The 20,899-nt window shown below is 40.7% G+C and overlaps 1 protein-coding gene across 1 annotated transcript in view; it reads left to right on the top strand.

Moving 5' to 3' along the window:
- The first annotated feature begins 291 nt into the window (after positions 1 to 291).
- Positions 292 to 20,899, top strand: part of PCOLCE2 (procollagen C-endopeptidase enhancer 2) — a 64,778-nt gene continuing 44,170 nt past the window's right edge. Inside the window, exons 1-2 of the mRNA XM_072727064.1 lie at positions 292 to 644; positions 1,936 to 2,044. Coding sequence (XP_072583165.1) covers positions 562 to 644; positions 1,936 to 2,044 — 192 coding nt within the window. The 5' untranslated portion in view covers positions 292 to 561. The remainder of the gene's footprint in view (positions 645 to 1,935; positions 2,045 to 20,899) is intronic.

Below are 20,899 nucleotides of genomic sequence, written 5' to 3'. Positions count from 1 at the left end.
GAAAAAATATAAAATATTTATTATATTATTATTAATAAAAAAAAAATTTTTTTAAGCAATTAGAGAAAACCAGTCCCCCAAGCAAGCCCGGAGCCCCTCCCTGGGAGCCGTCGGCGGATCCCGAAGCCAGGGCCCGCTTGGGTACCACTCGCCGGGCCGGGGTTCCGCCCCGTCCTCCCCACAGGCCGAGGGCGGGATGCGCAGGGGCCCAGGGCCCGGGGTGCCGGGGAGGAGCCGCCCGCCCGCCCCGGGAGAGGGGGCGGCTCCGGCCGCCGCAGAACAAACGGGACATTGAGCAGCGGCCTGCGGCTGCCAGAGCGACTCCCCTGGGGAAGGTCAGCGTCGGGGCCGCCCGCTCCGCAGTCGCCCTTAAAAGCGCCCCCACCGGCCTGCGGCGCACGCTCGGCTACCTGGGCCGCGCGCGCGGGTGTGCGCGTGTGTGCGCGAGTGCGCGTGCGCGCGCCCGGGTGTGAGCGGCGCGCGGGGCGGGCGCGGGTTCCTGCTCGTGGGCCGGAGCGAGAGCCCGGGGTCCCGACCGGCGAGCGCGCGTCGACACCGGCCATGAGGGGCGCGGGCGCCTGGGCCGCGCTCGGCCTGCTGCTGGCGGCCGCCGCGCAGCGCTCGCCGCAGCAGCCCCCCGAGAGGTAACGCGACCCCCGCGACCCCCTCCCCGCCTCCGCCCGCCGCCCCCGCCCGGCCTGCCCGAGGGCCCGAGCTGCGGACTCGCTTCCTGCTGCGCCCCCGCGCCCCGGAGGCTTGGCCCGCAGACGTAGAGCCCAAGGGAGACCCCGAGCGGTGGGGCGCGCGGGGAGCCGCTCCCCGAAGGTTCGCTCCCCGCCAGCCTCCGTCGGAGCTGCCCGGCCCCCGGGACCTAGGGGCGTCCCGTCCCGCGGCCGCCTGCGCCGTCGCCCCTTCGCCGCCGTCCCCAGCAGCCTCCCCCCGCCCCCGGGGGCGCGGGACGCCCCGCCGACGGTCAGGGAGATTAAAACTTTTTATGTTAGTCAATTGCTTCTCTTTAAACTTAACTTATGCATGAGAGACAGAGAGAAAGAGCGAGAGAAGCAGGCTCCATGCAGGGACCCTGATGCGGGACTCGATCCCGGGTCTCCAGGATCCCGCCCTGGGCCGAAGGCGGCGCCAAACCGCTGAGCCACGTGGGTTGCCCTAACTGCTTGTCTTTAAAACCCTACACCTCACAGAGCCTAGCTCTCGCCTTCTCTCAGGCCCCCCCCCCCCCGCCCCCCAGTTATATTTTCCACTTCACCATTTTCCAATAAGCTCTTCCCACTATGTGGAGCGTTTCATTGCTTGTGGATGGATGGAGAAATAGATGTGTCCGTCTTAATAAAGACAGACATAGATGGCCAATGGACTGAAAATTTTTTTAGATTTATTTATTTATTTATTCATGATAGACCTGTGCAGAGACACAGGCAGAGGGAGAAGCAGGCTCCATGCAGGGAGTCCGACGTGGGGCTCGATCCCGGGACCCCAGGATCGTGCCCCGGGTCAAAGGCAGGCGCCAAACCGCTGAGCCACCCAGGGACCCCCTGGACTGCATATTTTATGGGGCTGTAATTTAAATAGTCTTAAGACCTAGCAGGTATTTCAAATCCCTTATCCAGTCCAAGCATTATTTATTTATTTATTTATTTATTTATTTATTTATTTATTTATTTAAAAAAATTTTATTTATTTCTTCATGAGACACACACAGAGACAGAGAGAGAGGCAGAGACACAGGCAGAGGGAGAAGCAGGCTCCATGCAGGGAGAAGGCAGGTGCCAAACCACTGAGCCACCTAGGGAGCCCCCAGTCCAAGCATTTATTAATCAGTGTTAACTTTATCCATATTAAGAGGCTATGTCTTTCTGAGATTGACGTTAGGTTGTTAGACCTAGTTTCAAATTAAGTTTCCTTCTTTTATTTTCCCAGACCTGTTTTCACATGTGGCGGCATTCTTACTGGAGAGTCTGGATTTATTGGCAGCGAAGGTTTTCCTGGAGTGTACCCTCCAAATAGCAAATGTACTTGGAAAATCACAGTAAGCATATTTTTTAAGGGTATTCTCCTGGAAATGGGTATTGGAAACAGTGGAAGGCTGCTGCATTTTTCCTCTGGTGCCAGGATTTGGGTAGGGGGGCAAGTGCCTGAAACAGTGAAATGTTGGATTTACCTCAACTATTTGGGACATTTTTATTAATAGAACTAGTAGTGTCCTGCTTTAGTGAATAGAAAGGGTGCAAGATAACAGTTGAAGGAATACATTCTTAAAGCAGATGTGTTTCTGAAAACCCATCCTGACAGTTGAGTTTCATGGATTCAAAATTAAGGCTGTTTTCTTTTTTTTTTTTTAATTTTATCTATTTATTCATGAGAGACACACAGAGAGAGGCAGAGGCACAGGCAAAGGGAGAAGCAGGCTCCATGCAGGGAGCCCAATGTGGGACTCGATCCCAGGACCCCAGGATCATGCCCTGAGCCAAAGGCAGATGCTCAACCACTGAGCCACTCAGGCATCCCAAGGCTGTTTTCAAAGGCCTATTGTAATGACTTTTAGAATCCGTTCCTTACCTGTGCTCTGCATAAATGTCTCCCAGTGGGAAATAGAAGATCAAGGTAATGCCCATTCCAGACTACTTTATGCCCACTGTAGATAAAAGACAAAAGAAAAAGAAAAAAAAAAAGTCCCACTTAATGTCCCTGACTTAAAATCACCACTAAAGGCACTCTAACAATAGAGAATAATAATAATTGGGGGGTAGGGAGGGAAAGCCAAAGTATCAAACAAAGCCTAATAAAATGCCCATGCTGGTTAATAATGGCATAGATGATGCTGAGTCAAGATAAATCAGATTTCCAGATAGCCATCTTTAAAAAGAAGTCTGGGTTTAGAATCAGCTACATTGAATCGTCTTTCCAGTCAGTACGGTAGTGAGTCTTCATTTTTCCAGTGTTGGAAAGTTGTTTGGTAATTGAACACATTGGTGCACTGAGAGCTTTATTCAGTCAGATTGTGCCACTGATTATAATTTTTTAAAGGAGCTACCTCTCACTGAGCACTTACTGTGTACTAGACACTGTACCAAGTAGTTAGCAAGCATAGTCTCACTGACTCCTTGAAATCACTCCGAGAAAGTGACTATTATACCCCAACTTTATATATAAAACTGAGGCTGAGACCTAGAACAATTATGTCAGTTCACTTGATCAAACATTTGTTAAGTCCAGCTTTTGGCAGTGAGGCATTCCCATTGACAGGCAAACAGGAGAGGTTCTCGTCCTTAATATAAAACTTGGCTCCTGTATGCACTGATACTTTCCTATCAAATATTGACTCTCTGATGAACTGGTACAGATTTCATTGTGTTATTGCAACACATGGGACCAGGAGAGAATGAGTCATAAAAAATAGCTTTGAAATATTGTTCTTAGCATAAATGTGAAATAAGGCTTTGAAATAAACATGTAATTTGGTTTTCATATGTATAGTTGTGTTTCAGTTGTAATTTAATGGATTTAAGTTATAAATGATCCAAGGAAATTGATGACTGAGAAGCGTCATGTGCTTAACAAGTAGAAATTCATGGTTGGCCATGTATTGAGGGTATTATAGGCATTGTTGGTGTGGCATCAAACTTTGATTGGAGGAGGGTGAAAGTTTTCCTTGGCATAGAAATGGTGTGATTCAGGAGAGGCCTGACTACCATATTCTTATGTGGGAGTTGGGGAAGTATAGTGGATGTTCTACTTGGATGATGCAATGTACAGGTAACACATATGGGCTCAGCCGTTAGACTTCCCTGGATTCAAATTCTCATTCTAACACTCATAAATTGTGTGATTCACAATGATTCAGGATTCATCTTTTTTAAACCTTGGGATTGTTGTGAAGATAAAGTGAGTTAGTAGACATAAAACCCTTGGCTCAGTGTCAGTGATGTAATAAGTACTTAATAAATGTTAGCCATCACTGTTATCATTTTCATTGTCCTCATTGTTGGTATTGACTTCTCGTTCCTTCTGACCCATGATCAATATGACAGATCACTGTTACCCTCTTACCTCATTGGCTAAGCTGGGCTTGGCATCAAGTCAAAACAACTCAGACTTTGATGGAAGAATCTACTTTGTCGTCTATTATCTAGGAAGAATTATTTCCGGGTTGGGTTCTCCTATAACCTTGCTGAAGAGACTCTGTGTGAGTCAGAACTAGGTCGGCTTCCCATGACAGAGACCTAAATAACAATGGCTCTAACAGAAGTTTGGTTCTCTCTCTCATATAGGAATCTAGAGGTGGGCAACCCAAGACTGGTGTGGCAGCTTCAAGTATCTTTATCTCCTCCTGCTTTGCCATACTCAGTTGTGTGCTCAAGTTCCAGCCATCATGTTTACATTCCAGCCAACACAAAGGAAGAAAAGAAGGGCATATATCTTCCCTTTAAGGACATTGCACATAATTACATGCAACTTACTGCTTACATTTCATTGTCTGGTTCTTAGTTACATGGCCACTTCTTGCTGCAAGAAAGCTGAGAAATGAAGGCTTCATTTCAGGGATCTTTTGATTAAAAGTTTTCTATCAGGTGTAGAAAGAAGGGAACATAGACGACAAGCAGGCTCTGTGATATATTTATTTGTGCTTTTCTCAGGCTGCCTGAACTGATGTTCATGAAGTTGAGTAACAAATGCTAGCCTTTTTGGAAAACAAAAAAATTCCTTTTTAGAAAGTGTAGGTGATACAGAAGAAAGGACTATACAATTTGCTTTTCCAGTTAAAAGCTTAATAGTTTTCACTCGTAGCCAGTTGAGTTTATTCTATTCCAAGGGTCTGTGTCTTTTATTTTTGCATATGAGTAGCTACTAAGAACTTCAGAGAAGCCCAGCATGTTCTCCTGGTTATAATTACTGCCTGTGCTTTTCACAAAGGCCATGGGTGCTCTCAGGGTCTTAGTTTGACAACATTTTTATTTCTTTGTATTTCACAGGCAATAGCACTAATTCATTTGTAAAAATCTTCTTAATTCTTTTTCACAATCCTCTGGTTTGTCAGAGTAACAGAAGGGAACTCCCTAGCTCCTGTAGATCCTAGGGAACATAAAAAGAGAACTGTGGTAGCTCTAAAGTGGGTGGCCCTGAGGTTATCTCGTTCATTCACCAAATGTGTTTTGAGTGCTGGGTACTATCTGGGTTATGGCAGCAAGCAAGGCAGCCGCATTCCTTACCCTCATGCGGTTAGCATTCTAGTTTGGGGAGGTAGGCAATTAATGTCTAAATAAACAAAATATTAAGTAGTGATAAATGTATTGTAAAAATAAAATATACTCCTTCACATCCATTAGGATGGCTATTATAAAAAAAATAGAAAATAACAAGTGTTGGCAAGATGTAGAGAAATTGGACCCCTTGTGTATTGGTGGTGGGAATGTAAAATGATGCAGCTGCTGTGGAAAATATGGCACTTTCTCGAGAAATTAAACATAAAAAATAGAGAATCAGATCTTTAAATACAGAGAAAAAACTGATGTTTGCCAGAGGGGAGAGAAGTGGGGAATGGGCAAAGGGGTGAGGGGAGGGAGATACAGGCTTCCAGTAATGGAATGTGTAAGTCATGGGGAGGAAGGTACAGCACAGGGAGTACAGTCAATGGTATTGTAATAGCATTGTATGGGGACCGACCGATGGTAGCTAGCTACACTTGGGGTGACCATAGCATAATGAATAGAGTTGCCCAATCATTGTGTTGTATACCTGAAACAAATGTAACGTTGTATGTCAACTATGCCTCAATAAAAAAGAAAAAGAAATTAAACATAGAATTACCATATTCTCCAGCAATTCCACTTCTGGGTATGTACCCCAAGGAAGTGAAAGCAGGGACTCAAGCAGATATTTATACATCTGTGTTCACGGCAGCATTATTCCCAGTAGCCAAATGGTGGGAGCAACCCAAGTATCTATCCACAGATGAATGAGTAAACAAAGTGTGGTATAGACATACAAAGGAACATTATTCAGTCCTAAAAAGTAAGGGAATTCTGACACACGCTCCAATATGGATGAATCATGAGAACGTCATGCTGAGTGAAATAAACCACAAAAGAACAAATAGTGCATGATTCTATTTATATGAGGCACCTAGAGTAGTCCAATTCATAGAGACAGAAAGTAGAATGGTGGTTGCCAGGGGCTGGGGGTGGGGAGTTAGTATTTATTTTTTTTGAAGTTTTTATTTATTCATAAGAGACAGAGAGAGAGAGAGAGAGAGAGAGGCAGAGACATAGGCAGAGGGAGAAGCAGGCTCCATGCAGGGAGGACGCGGGACTCCATCCGGGGTCTCCAGGATCATGCCCTGAGCTGAAGGCAGCTCTAAACTGCTGAGTCACAGGGCTGCCCCCGGGGAGTTAGTATTTAATGGGTTTAGAGTTTCAGTTGGGGAAGATGAAGAAGTTTTTTTTTTTGAAGATTTTATTTATTTATTCATGAGATAGAGGCAGAAACATAGGCAGAGGGAGAAGCAGGCTCCCAGCAAGAAGCCTGATGTGGGACTCGATCCCTGACCCCAGGATCACACCCGGAACCGAAGGCAGACACTACACCGTTGAGCCACTCAGGCGCCCCAGATGAAAGTTCTAAAGATGGATGCTGGTGATGACTGCTGCACAAAAATGTGCAAAGGTCATTCTGGCTGCTGTCTAGACGATGAGTTGTGGGGAGTTAAGAATGAAACAGGGAGACCAATTAAGAAGCTAATATGGTATCCAGGAGTGAGAAGGTGGTGGATTGGACAAGGGCGGTAACAAAGGAGATGAAGAAACATGGAATGCTCTGCCCAAAGCAGCTGTCTCAGCAGTTCTGAGTAGGGTTAGGATATAGTGGCACCAGCCAAGAGGCTGGATACTCCAGGCTTTGGACCCTTGCTTGGCAGCTGTTCCAGGCAGGGCTGAGCTCTGGTGTGGCTTCATCCAAGGCTGTCTGTTAAAGGCTTTCCCAAAGCAGAGGATCCAGTCCATTTTCCTGCTCCTGCAGTCAGAAAGCCAAGAATAGAGGTTCTACTGGGTTATTCAATATCACTTTTATTGAACATCACGGAGATGCCTCGGGGCCCCTGGGTGGCTCAGTTGGATAAGTGTCTGCCTTTAGCTCAGGTCAGGATCTCAGGGTCCTGGGATGGAACCCCACGTCATGCTCCCTGCTTCTCCCTCTCCCTCTGCCCCTCCCCCTGTGCCCTCCCAAATAAATAAAATCTTTTAATAACAAAATCACAGATGGGAGTCTCAGAGTGGGCCTAAAATTCCTGTAGTTGGAGAGAAATATTCTATCCCTTACTCTTATTTCATTCTTCCAGACTGGAGATGTGTTCCAAGCAAGGTGGCTTTCCTCACCTAATGGTTTTCCCTGAACTGTATCTTATCAGTAGGGGACTGAGGAGAGTCTAATGTTAGCATCTGTATGCTTTCGGAAAGTTGAACGCTAGTTGTCACAGCCAAACTTTCCAGCCATTTGTAATGGACTTCCTGGTATGGAAATCTAGCCTACAGATTGGAAATTTAGATTTGTCCTTATATTGTAGTACTTTAAAATTTTCATAGCTATTTCTTGGACAGCTGCACTGCCCATTCACTATCTACATTGGCTACTTAAATTATTTGACTGAATTAATTAGAAATTCAATGTCTCAGTCACATTAGCCATATTTTAAGTGCTCAGTAGCCACATGTAGGTAGTGGCTATCATATTGGACAGTATATAATATGAATATTTCCATTAATACAAAAAGTTCCTTTGGACAGTGCTGTCCTAGAGAATTTTTGAGGTTAATTTTACTCATGTGAAGATATGAGTACATGGTGCACCATGCTGCTTAGTTGTACTTCTGCTTTGCAAGTGAGGAAGCTGACACTTGTTCTGTGTAGTGTTGAAATTGTGACTGGAACTCAAGCCTTTTGACTCAGCTTTATCTTTCTGCAACTCTTGGTGACCTCAACTAGTGTTAGGTTTTACTAATTAATTTTGCTGAATATGAAAAAAAATTTGCTGAATATGTTCTCAAAAATGTATGGTTAGAGATTAAAACAGAATTTGAGGGTTAAGAAATTGTTAACTCTCAAAAGGTTGAAGGTTTCTTAGTTTCCTGTGAAAGTTGATTTTTGGAACTGGAATTTAAGGAGCATCTGCATAAAAAAATCTACTTGACATTGATGATGGGGGCAAAAGTTAAGTATGATTTAAGAGCTAAGATATGTATAATCCTTTGGACAGTAGTTGGTCTTCTAAGCAGGTTTGGAATTGAGCCAAAGGTCACCTGAATTGATTTAAGGATGAGAAAGAACTAGTAATTCCACCTGTACCAAGCCCTGCAACAAGAAATGAACCTCCAAGTATGGACGTAACACCACCCAGACCTCTATCACAGTGGTCCTTCTGCTAGGTACATATGTCCAACAGGACAAGGCTCTGCAGGAGATAGTAGGAGATCTCTGAGATCCCTAAATGAAATAGGAGAGAGTGGACCATTGTTAGCAAGACTGCAGCCAGTGTGACATAGGTCACTGCTATCCTGACAGGACAGATTCATGAAGAGCCCACCAGGTATGGGGCTAAGTGCTGGAGATACACATACGAATATGCAGGAGATGTGAGCATGGGAGGATGGGGGTTGCCCCCATATGATATGTGAAGGTATGTTCCCCAGGCTCTGAGTGGGAATGAGATAAAGGCCAACAGGCACCATGCTTCTTGGCTCCACAGGCATCCCTGACATAGAGATCTCCATTCCATTAATGGTGTCATTATAAATTCATTGCAAACTTGGTAAATCACCAATACCTTTTCTGTTCCTTGGTCTTTTCATCCATAACTTGTTCACTTTATAGTCCCATAGTAGATTCATATCGATGGTTTGACACAATTTTTGAATTAAAAAGAATAGGCAGTATTAGGAAAATAATACCTTGTGAAAGCAACTATTCAGAGTTTGATTTGAGCTACATATGTTAAGGCCGGTTAAGTGGAACCAGCTGAATCTTTGTTTACAGCAACTGTGCAAATTAGAAGGAACTAGAAGCCTAGAATCTTCTGGGAAATCTTGAATAGATGTGTAGGAATTGTTATTCTAAATCAATGGTAAAACTAAATGTGCCACCTGAATGTGTTGGGCAGTTACTGTCATTATCTAACAGAAGCAGCAGTTGGTACGTAGATAAAGGTGAAGATGATTTTGTGCTTGGATTTAAAGTTCAACATGATTTACAAAACAGTTTTTAAAATGAGATACTTCATGTATGTTGTCCTGTTGTTACAGATCATTATTGAATTACACAGTATTTATCATTTATATCTATTTCACCCCCAAATTTAAAGTTATTGAAATTAGCCAGTTATTAAAGGTTCGAGTTGTTTTCAGCAGACATCTGGCTTGAGAAAAATCAGGAAATATTTGAGGATTTTAAAAATTGGCATTGGAGGTTCTTTTAACTCTGAAATAATGTGGGAAGGTCAGAAAGTCACAGACCTTTGCCAGAAATGGGAGAACAGTTATAGCAATGAATAGACTCACTCTATTTAAACTGGAAGTGGCAAAATTTTCTTTAGTTAATTCATGCAGAAGATAAAAAAGCATAAATTATCATGTTGAATATTTTCGGGCTCCCACATAATGCATGTACTATCATTTTGATAACTATTTTTTTCTTTGAGCTGGAATTAAATATACTAGTTATTCTGTAGATTGTAGATATAAAATAATAATATGTGATTTTCAGCATACCTCCAAATATATTGTATCATTTTATTTCATTCCCATCCAATTCCATGATGTCAGTAGGATACATATCAGGATGCCTCTTTTACAAGTACAGAAACTGAGGTCTGAAGAACTCATAACTTTCTTACTATTGTCATTCTGGCAAAGGTCTGAAAAGACTAGAGAATTTTTTGACTCATTGATACAAAGACACTATTACAGGTTTATTGAGCAAATAAATTAACATTCACTCAGTGCTTACTGAGCATCTACTTGAGCTAATAAGCATTTGGTTGGGCCCTGGGGGTAAAAAGACAAGGGACAGTTTTCTGTCCTTAAGGAGTTTATTATCTGGCCCGGAGTACTTACACAAGAAAACCAGTAGCAGTTAGATGTGTAAATAACTATAATGCCCACTGTAAATCATTTTAAGTATTGATCATATGGAATGAGCCTTATTTACATTTTTTAAAATTATTGAAGGTCTTAGATTAGGTAAATGAAAATAATTACTGCCTCATACAAACAGTAAAAGATGTTACAATGCATTTTACATCTGTGCTACTATAAGATTTGAGAAATTGTTACTGTGTCCTTTGTTTGACATCCTTTTACAGCACCTGCCTTGATATTTACAAATATGTCTAATAATTATACAAAGGCATTCCTGTACCATTGTCTTGGCGGTAATTGTGCTACTAATATATGTTAAAGACATCATACTGAATCCATCCTCCAAAAGCCTGATTAAATTTAAATGGCATTCACATTTAAAGAAATGATAGATTAAAGATGGGGTAGGGATTTATATTTTCCCAATAAACCTTCATATGGCTTCATGAGAAGAAAGACAGCAGTGGTGGGGCTTGGGGTTATGTGAAAATTGAAACAAATAATGATGTTCTACTAAGATGAGTGCTAGGTATATAATTTGAGGAAACAAATAGTGAAGTTAGACAGGAACTCAACATTTAAGTCACTTAATTATACCTAGGGGTATAGCAAGGGGTTCTAAAATTACTGTAACTATTATTTGCCTGGCATAACCACAGCAGGACAGATAGGGGAATGGAATTTTGGCCTTAAACACATATTTCCTGGCTTTAAACTACATGTAGGATTTAGAATTATATAGAGACGTAAATTCCGATCTTAACTATGGGTTTTTTTTTTAAACATACATATACATCTGTTGGACTAGGCCTGGTTATTTCAGCTGCCTTGAATAATAATTTAACCCAGTGCTTGACTTAGTATTATTTACATCTGATTCCTTAGTAAAGATGGGAATAATTTTTTTTAAAGATTTTATTTATTCAAGACAGAGAGAGAGGCAAAGACACAGGTAGAGGGAGAAGCAGGCTCCACGCAGGGAGCCCAACGTGGGACTGGATCCCTGGACTCCAGGATCACGCCCTGACCGAAGGCAGGCACCCAACCACTGAGCCATCCAGGCGTCCTGGGAATAATTTTTAAAAATATTTTATTTATTTATTTGAGAGAGCGGGTGCATGTGGGGGAGGGTCAGAGAGAGAAGTAGGTAGGCTTCCCACTGAGCAGAGAGCCAGAGGTGGGCTCCATCCCAGGACCCGGAAATCATGACCTGAGCCAAAGGCAGCCGCTTATCCAACTGAGCCACCCAGGTGCCCCAAAGATGGGAATAATTAATGAGATGTCTGTATACCCAAGCTTAAGGACCATATGAATGGGGTGAGAGTGTTATAGCTGTGTTTTGTTTGGTTGTTTTAAGAGAGTATAATTCAGATACTCTGTGATCCCTAGGGCACTTCAACTGTCTCAGTTAGATTTCAGTTGATAAGACACTGGAAGAATGAAAACCTGTTCTTTGCTCCCTTAAATCCCCCTGGGAAGCAAGGAGAATATAAATCCTAAATAAATAAGCAAGTAGGTGACCTTTTCCCACTGGGGCATCGGTCTAGTTTTTCTAAATTTGTTTAGTTTTCTGCTTATTTTTTAAAGGGCCTCTGTTGCTTGTTTTTATTTTGTTTTTCTTTGCTCTTTCACATGAAAATCAAATACGTTTTTATTGATTGGAAACCCAATGTTTTATAAATGTGCTTATTTGTACTGCCTGTATTTTTTAATGCTGGGCTAAAGCAGAAGTCTTAGAAAGGGCTCAGTGCAGAGGGAAGAAAAGGAGAAATCGTGAAAACAAAGTCTTATGTTTTTCTGAAGAAGATTGTCTTTAATAACATATTAATGATGAAAAAGCATTCTTGAATGAAACCTTGCTCTAATAATGGAGCACCAAAATAACACATTTAAAAACCTCTCTGTTAAAAAGCAGTATAAATAGAGAAGGCATTTAACAGAGGTAAAACACCCAGAAAGGGTTTTAAGGAATATATTATTAAAAAGACTGATGGAATTACTTTCCCATTCCTTGCCCAACTCCAGAGTTCAATTTATGATTTGAAATTGTGGGCAAATTAGAATTGTTCCATAAATTTGCAGTTTCCTCAAAAATCTATCATGTATAAAAAGAGAGAGAGAGAGAGGTCTCATTTGTTGATTGCTCCCTGTTGGATCCCAGAGAAGTATTTAGGGGGCTTCTGATTCTTAGGGTTTCTCTTCCCGCCTCTCCCCACCCTTCTGCTTAGGTAGGAAGCGGTTCCTCTGTGCTCACATCGGCAGCAGATATACTAAAAAAATAGGAAGCGGTTCCTGTGAATAATTGCTATCCCATGTTCCTGGCACAATGAAGTTTTATATGTATGGATTATTGCTTTTTGAGCCTATGAAAAATGTAATCACTACCTTCATCTTACACAGCTGTACCTTATAATTTAGCAGCTTTAACAACAGTGGCAATAGCTCTTTTGGGTATCCTTGAATGTCTTACTCTAGGAACTTTGGAGAATAGAAGTGTTTTCTTCAGGTATATTATTTGTTAGATCATGACAGTCAATGCGGCAAGTCTTTGGAAAACCAGTGTAAACATCTAAAAATAAATGGAACACCCACAGAGAAGTGGGGAGTTGGAATTAAAGCAGCACAAGCCCTGCCACTAAATATCACCTCTCTTTCATCACCTTACCCCCAAGACACTCCTGAGCACTGCATATAATAAAATAGTGTTTCCCAAAATGTGGAGGGAGGGAGAAACTATTGGGTCAGAGATGGGCTGTTCTGTGGATGAGGCTGATTGACAAGAAGCAGAGTGCAGGGAAGCCAGTGGGGATATTATTGCTGCTTTTACTGCTCCTGCAAATGAATTGATAGGAGTCTGATTGCTAGTCACAGACTTTCTAAAAGCCCTAGGCTCTGATTGACCTTCTCTGAAAAAAATCATAATTTATTAATTCATTAAAACCATTTTTAAAGTACCTACCAGAGACCAGGTGCTGGGTTGGGCACAGAGACTGCAATGAAAAGAAAACAGCATCCCTGAATAGGCCTTAAGATAAGGAGGCTCTTAATAGTCAGGGAGATGTCCCTGAAATGAATGATAATGACAAAGGGTGACAGGGTTCATAATTAAGGGTTGTAAATGTGGCATTTCTCAACTACTAGAAGAATGGTTATTGGAGAGGCATAGAGACATAGTGTTTAGCCATTTGCTAGATTTGTGACACACGTTTCAGAATTTTCCAAAGTTGGTTATCATGGTCAGACCTGGTTTGTAGGGGTCATATAAGGATTGAAGGAGAAAGTAGATGAAAGGTCCTTGACATGAAAGGTCCTTGATGCAAGCATGCACTCATTGAACAGTAGCCGTGGTGATTATTTTTTTTAACTTCTCTTCTAAGGCTGTAATAAGGCATAAAAGGGTGGTGTTTGTAGAACTTGTCTACAAGCCAATGCATTTTAAGCTGGATGGTAATCCCTTTGGGGCATGGCTAGCTCCCATAGGAAATACTCCTACTCACTATGCCCTTTCTTCATTTAAAATATGATCTTTCATAAGACTTTGTCCACAGAAGTACTTCCAAACCTTCCCTGCTTCTCCTCAAGCCATGTCCCCTCAACCAAACACCTCTCACCCCAGCACAAACCAAGAGTGCCCCTTAACTTTTGAAACTACGATGTTTAGAAACAGAAAGTATTGTCAAAAAATTGCAAACAATTTTCTATCTTTAGAGATAGGGACTTCCAATTCACCTTTGGAGCCTCAGATTACCATAATAGTACCCACTAGTCATACAAATAAAGTAATGAATTTATTTACTTACTCCTAATAGAGATACCTAATGATAGAGTGGTTGAAAGTGTGTAGTCCCTGGAGTCACACTATCTGTGTTCAAATACCAGCTCCATTATTGTGGTGGTAAGTCTTTAAAGATGACCCCCAATCCACACCTCCTGGTATTTATGCCTTTTTATAGTACCCCCAAACATGGGTTTGAGCTGGCCCTATGAAACAAATAGAGTGGGGCAGAAGTAACATTGCATTACTTTGAGGCCAGGGCATAAGAAATCTTAAAATTTTTGCCTTAGTCTCTTAAAACATATACTCTGGGGGAAGCTAGCTGCCATATTAGCATCCTATATACTGTGAGGAAGCCCAAGCCAACCCTGTAGAGAGGCTTCATATGGGGTGGGTTGAGGGGTACGGAAGGGAGAGGGAAAGAGAGAGAGAGAGAGAGAGAGAGAGAGAGAGAGAGAGACTGAGAGAGAAATGCTAGATAGGTTCCAGTTATTCCAGTCTTCCCAACTGAGGTGTAAGTCATCTTGGAGAACCAGACCAGTTAAGCCTTCAGATGACTTTAGCTCTAGCTGATAACTGATGATAATTATAGGAGATAATTCAAACCAGAAACCACCCAGCTGTGGCCAGTGAACTCACAGAACCATAAAAAATAAGAGTACATTACTTTAAGCCACTGAGTTTTGGGGTGGAAAGGGGAGGAGAATGGATCTGGAAGGGCAAATAGAAGATACTTGACACAGGGAGCCCATATCACGGTTCTCCAGAGAAACAGAACCAGTAGGAGATACATATGCATATACATGCAGGCATATGCACATACAAAATATACATGTGTACTTATATATACATATAAATATACATGAAGGTATGTATACATACTTGAGCTTTGTTTCAAGGAATAGGCTTATGAAGTTGCGATGGCTGACCAGTCCAAAATTTGTAGGAACCTGTCAGTCAGGAGCTAATGCTGCAATCTTGGGGTAGAATTTCTTCTTCCTTGGAGATACCTTAGTTTTGCTCTTAAGGCCATTCAACTGATTAGATGAGGCCTGCCCACATAATCAGATTTCTTAAAGTTCCTTAAAGTGAACTGATTGTAGATTTTAATACTTTTATGAAATACAATCACAGCAATATCTAGATTAGGTAGACAGACTAGTTAGGAGGCTATTGCTGTAATTTAGATGAGAGAAGACGATGGCTTGAACCAGCACGGGAGCCATGGAGGTTGTGAGGGCTAGTCAGTTTCTGGATATACTTTAAAAATAGAGCCAAGAAGAGTTGCTGATGTGAGGTGGAAGCAAAAGAGGCTTCACAGTTACTGGCTTGAGTAAACCAGAAGGATGGAGGTACAATCCATCAACCATGAAGGGAAGGCCAGGGTAAGGCAGATCCAGTAGGCCAAGTCATATGTTGCTTTGATATGTTAAGCTGAGGTGTGCATCAGATCTCACAGCAAAATGTCATTCCAAATACTACTTATCCAGCAGAGAGAACAGGTGGCAGGTAACAATTAACTCCCTATTCTTGAATCAGTGCTTTAGCAAGTAACCAAAAGTAGAAACATATCAGATGGCAGCGGGGGAGCCCCTGTCCTTAAAGCATGAGGTTCAAGAAACATGACTATGTTTAGGTGTGGTGGCAGTGGAAGATATAGGTGCTTTTTGAAATGAAAAATGATATATAGTAAAACAAACAGGGTTTCGCTCCACTGATAATGTCAGGAAAGGCATTTATTTCTTCTATTTCAAATACACCTGCTCTGGTGTATTATGGTAGTAAATCCTATTTCTTGCTAGCTTCTAACCTATTATTCAGAGCCAAAATGTCACTATTCTACATTGAAAATAAGATACTGGAATCTCTTGGGATTGAACCGTTGTACTAATCGTTTGGTTGCTTGAGACTTTGGCATATTTCCAACACTGAATGTTTTTCTTCACTTTTCAGAAAAGTAAATCAGTAACTAGTTGTTGGGCATATATTCAAGCCACACCTAAATGTTGGAGCAGAACATGAAAAATACTTTCTAGAGCTAAATGTTATCAGACACAGGATCGGGAATCCATTCACTGCTATTGCCCAGATTGAAACAGTCAGCTTTCTGGGTCTTGATTGTGAAATGCCCATCAACCTGACATTTTACAGAATGCTGCAGTTTATAATGAGAAATCACCTAATTATTCTGGGTCCTAATTGGATTTGACTACCAGAACTATCTGACCACGCCAGCAAACACTTGCTGCAATTCTTGACATCCTGTTATTCTTAGTTAGGCTTTTCTAACTTGTAGTGATAAGAATAAAAAGTAAAACTGACTGACTTTAAAACTAATACCAAATGTATTGGCATACTTTACAATCATCCCTCTTGTTTATGTGAAAATAGTATTTTTAGAAGATTTTATTTATTTATATGAGAGAGAGAGAGAGAGAGAGAGAGAGAGAGAGAGAGAGAGAAAGAGCATGAGTGGGGAGGAGGGACAGAGGGAGAAGCACACTCCCCACCAAGCAGGGAGCCTGTTGTGGGGCTCCATCCCAGGACCCCAGGATCATGACCTGAGCTGAAGGCAGATGCTTAACCAACTGAGCCACCTAGGTGCCCTTTGTGAAAATAGTATTAATTGTAAGATAGCAAATTAATTTTAGGTTTTTAAGAACAGACCTAAAATTGACAAACTGTATATTCTCAATATCCATTAAGTGGTCCGTGGAAGGCAAAAGTTGGAGAAACATTCTTCTAAACAACCCTTTCCTTAAGAGCAGAATCCTCAGTGACCTTTGTCCTCTCCTTAGAGCCCAGCACATGACCTGACTCATAGTAGGTACTTGATAAAATTTGATTAATTTTTAAATATTTGATTAATTTATTTAAAAAAATGGGATCACCTTTCTGGGAAAAACAAAAAGAATTATCATTGTTCCCTTGTGGTCCTTGCCCCACTCTCAAGGAACTTAGATCCATTTGTTTAGAGTATACAGCCATTGCATTTCTGAGTTTTACTGATGACAAGTTACAAGTTTTCATCAGCATTCTGCTTTAGTTTTCTCACCTGTATTTCTCACCAGGTATTTTTCTGAGCAGAGACCAAGAGCTGCAAGTCATAACCCTCCATGACAATCCAGCTTTAGCTTCTTTGGGAAACTATTAAATTACTTGCTGATATTTTCTACTTTTATTTATATATGGAGTGGCTGTTATTTCTAATTAAGGATATCATTGATATTAACAAGACAGGATAAATTGGATGTGGCATGTAAAAAATTATGGGATTTTTATGATAGGTTACAGAGTAATGAAAGATGACTGGATTTCACAGTTACACAGATTCATATCAATTTCAAACTTTTCCCAAATAGCAGGTTTCAAGTGTGCACAATGATGTGGATGGCACTTAGCTAGTAGCTTTGTTGTCATGGATAATGCTTGTAATTTTAGCCAGCATTTACGGAGCATTAAGTAAGTGGCAAGCTCTGTTCTAAATGTAGCGAATTGGTAGATACAGGTTTATACCAGCTGTACAGTACTCTGTATTTCTGCTTGTTTTAGTTTGGAGGGTTTTTTTAAAGTATACTTTACATGTAATGCACAAATCTTAAATTTGCAATTCAACGTATTTGACAAATTCAAACACCTGTCTAAATGACACCTGTATCAAAATAAACATTTTTAGCACTCAGAACTTTCCCTCTTAGTCCTTTCCAGCCAATTCCCCATCCCTCCAAGAAGCAAGTAGCATGGATTAGTTTTTCCTATTCTAGAACTTCATAAAAATGGAATAATATGGAATGTACTTCTTTTTTCATAGTTTACCCAGTATAATGTTTTTGTATTTATCCATATTGTTGTGTTAGTAGTTGGTTCTTTTTATTATGTTATTCTATTGTATGAATATGCCACAATTTGTTTATGCATTCTCCTGGTGAGGGACATCTGTGCTTTTTTCAAATTCGGGCTGTTACAAATAAAGCTGCTATGAACCTTCTTGTGCAAGGCTTTTTATGTACATATGTTTTCTTTTCTCCTGGATGTATCCCTGGGGGTGGAATTGCTGAGTCATGGGATAGGTATATGTTTAACTTTAGAAGAAACCGCCAAATCAATTTCCAAAAGCAGCAGCAGTAGAAAGTTGTATTTGCTCCACATTCTGGCATTTGGTGTCATCAGTCGCTCTAATTTTAGCTATTCTAGCAGGTGTGTAGTTAATGTCTTATTGTGATTCTAATTTGCATTTCCCTGGTGGCCACTGAGGTTGAACCCTTTCTGTGTGCACATTGATCTATCTTTCTGAAGTGTTTGTTTAAATCTTGCACATGTTTTTTATTGGATTATTTGTCTTTTAGCCTTAAGCTGTAGGAGTTCTTTATTCTGAATATAAGTTCTTTGTCAGATATATGTATTGCAGATATTTTCTCGTGTGGTTTATCTACTCATTTTATTAACAGTATCCTTTGATGACCAGAAATTAAAAAATTTTTGAAGTCCAATTGATCAGTTTTTACTCTTGCAGTTAGTGCTTTCTTGCTATCCAGGATTATAAAGTATTCTTCTATATTTTCTTCTGGAAGTTTCATAGGTTTAGCATTTACATTTATGTCTGTGATCCATCTCAAATCAATTTGTGTGTGGTGTGAGGTGGGAGTCAAGCATATTTTTCTGTGTGGATTTCTAGTTTTGGCAACATCTTTTGTTGAAAACACTGTCCTTTTACCCATTGAAGTGCTTTGCCACCTTTGCCAAAAATTGATCATATAAGTGGCTCTATTTCTGGACTCTATTCTATACTCCTGATCTATTTGTCTTTCTTGACTGTTTTGCCATTGTTTACAGAGGTTTTCTGAACATCATTATTATGGTGATAACAACAAATTAAGTGAACCACATTTTTAAAAGAGAAAAATGAGCCTTAGATTAAACAATCTTAACATATCCACATTTTCTTTCCTTTTTTTTTTTTTAAGATTTATTTATTCATGAGAGAACACAGAGAGAGAGAGAGAGAGGCAGAGACACAGGCAGAGGGAGAAGCAGGCTCCATGCAGGGAGCCTGAAATGGGACTCGATCCTGGGTCTCCAGGTCACGCCCTGAGCTTGAAGGCAGGCACTTTTAACTGCTGAGCCACCCAGGCATCCCCACATTTTCATTCTTCCTTCCAGTCACACATATTATTCTAGGCTGTCCATACTTTAGTTTGATTTTGCTAATATTACTGTTGACCCTTGAACAATGCAGGTTTGAATTGCATGTGTCCATTTATATGTGGATTTTTTTAGATAAATACAGTACAGTACTGGAAATATATTTTCTTTTCCTTATGATTTTCTTAATGCTTTTTCTTCTCTAGGTTTATTGTAAGAGAATGGTAAATAATATATATAACACACAAAATATGTGTTAATCCAACTATTTGTATTTTTGGTAAGGCTTTTAGTCAATAGTAAAGCCATTAGTAGTTCAGTTTCAGGGAGTCAAAAAGTATAAATGGATTTTCAACTGCACAGGGAGTTGGCACCCCAAACCCCTATGTTCAACTGTATATCATGAATTAGCATGTTGATTACAAAATATTTGTTTCTGTAGTTATTTCTAAGACTTTTCCTATATGTTTTAATTGTTGTTGTTTCATACTGTCCTCTGTAAAGCAGTGAGAGACCTTCTATCCTTAGCCAGGTATTATTTCTTTTTATACTTTGTAGAACTGTTGCTGTGAAATTGAAATGAGAAGGCCATGATCCTAACCAATGGATTCTTTAGGAGTTGCTGTTGTCAGCTCACTGTTACTTTGTGCGGAGTAACTTCATCAACCAAGCTCATTAGGGATGCCTTGCCTCTCCCTTTTGGCTTAAAATGGATACATGAAACAAGATTTTGCAGTGCTACTTAAATGCTTATCTTTGTTTTGAGTTAAGTTTTAATGCTTTTCTTTATATTTTAAAAGCATTTTAGGATTGAGGATTTAAAAAACAGGCAAAAGATTTGAACAAACATTTCACCAAAGATGTATGAGTGGCTAATAAGCACACGAAGAAACGTTCAGTCATTAGGGAAGTGCAGCCCAAAGCATAATGAAATACTACTTCACCTCCACTAAGATGACCATAAACAACAACAACAGCAACTATAAGCAGATAATAACAAAGGATGTTAAGGATGTGGAGAAATTGCAATTCTTTTTTTTTTTTTTTTTTAATTTTTTATTTACTTATAATAGTCACAGAGAGAGAGAGAGAGAGAGAGAGAGAGAGGCAGAGACACAGGCAGAGGGAGAAGCAGACTCCATGCACCGGGAGCCCGATGTGGGATTCGATCCCGGGTCTCCAGGATCGCGCCCTGGGCCAAAGGCAGGCACCAAACCGCTGCGCCACCCAGGGATCCCCAGAAATTGCAATTCTTGTACACTAATGGTAGGAGTGTAAACCAGTGTAGCCACTTAGGAAAGCTGACTCTTGTAAAGTTAAACATTTACCTTAAGACCCAGCAATTGCACTCTTAGGTGCAAGAAAAATGAAAACACATATCCACATAAAAGTTTGCACAAAGGCAAGAACATTAATAATAGTCAAAAAGTAGATATTTCTCAAATATCCATCAACTGATGAATGGATAAATAATAGTGATATATCCACATAATGAAATATTAGTTACCCATAAAAAGGAATGAAGCACAAATTGGCACTACAATATGGATGAACCTGGAAGACTCTATGCTAAGTGAAAGAAGTCAGATGCAAAAGACCACAGGTTATATGATTCCGCTTATAGAACTATCCAGAAAAAGAAATCTGAAGAGACAGAAAGTAGATTACTGGTTGTCTGAGGCTAGGGGTGAGAATGAGGACTGGCTGTGAATGGACAGGAAAGATCTTTTTGGAGTGATGTAAGTGTTTGAAAATTGGATTGTGATGATGCTTGCCCAACTCTAGAAATTTACTAAAAATCATCAAAATGCATGCTTAAAATTAGTGTGTTGTATGATCTGTAA

This window comes from Vulpes vulpes, chromosome 11 (assembly GCF_048418805.1).
Source record: "Vulpes vulpes isolate BD-2025 chromosome 11, VulVul3, whole genome shotgun sequence".
Classification (NCBI taxonomy): domain Eukaryota; kingdom Metazoa; phylum Chordata; class Mammalia; order Carnivora; family Canidae; genus Vulpes; species Vulpes vulpes.
The sequence above is the reverse complement of the archived record's forward strand: the minus strand, read 5'-3'. Positions and strand labels throughout refer to the sequence as shown.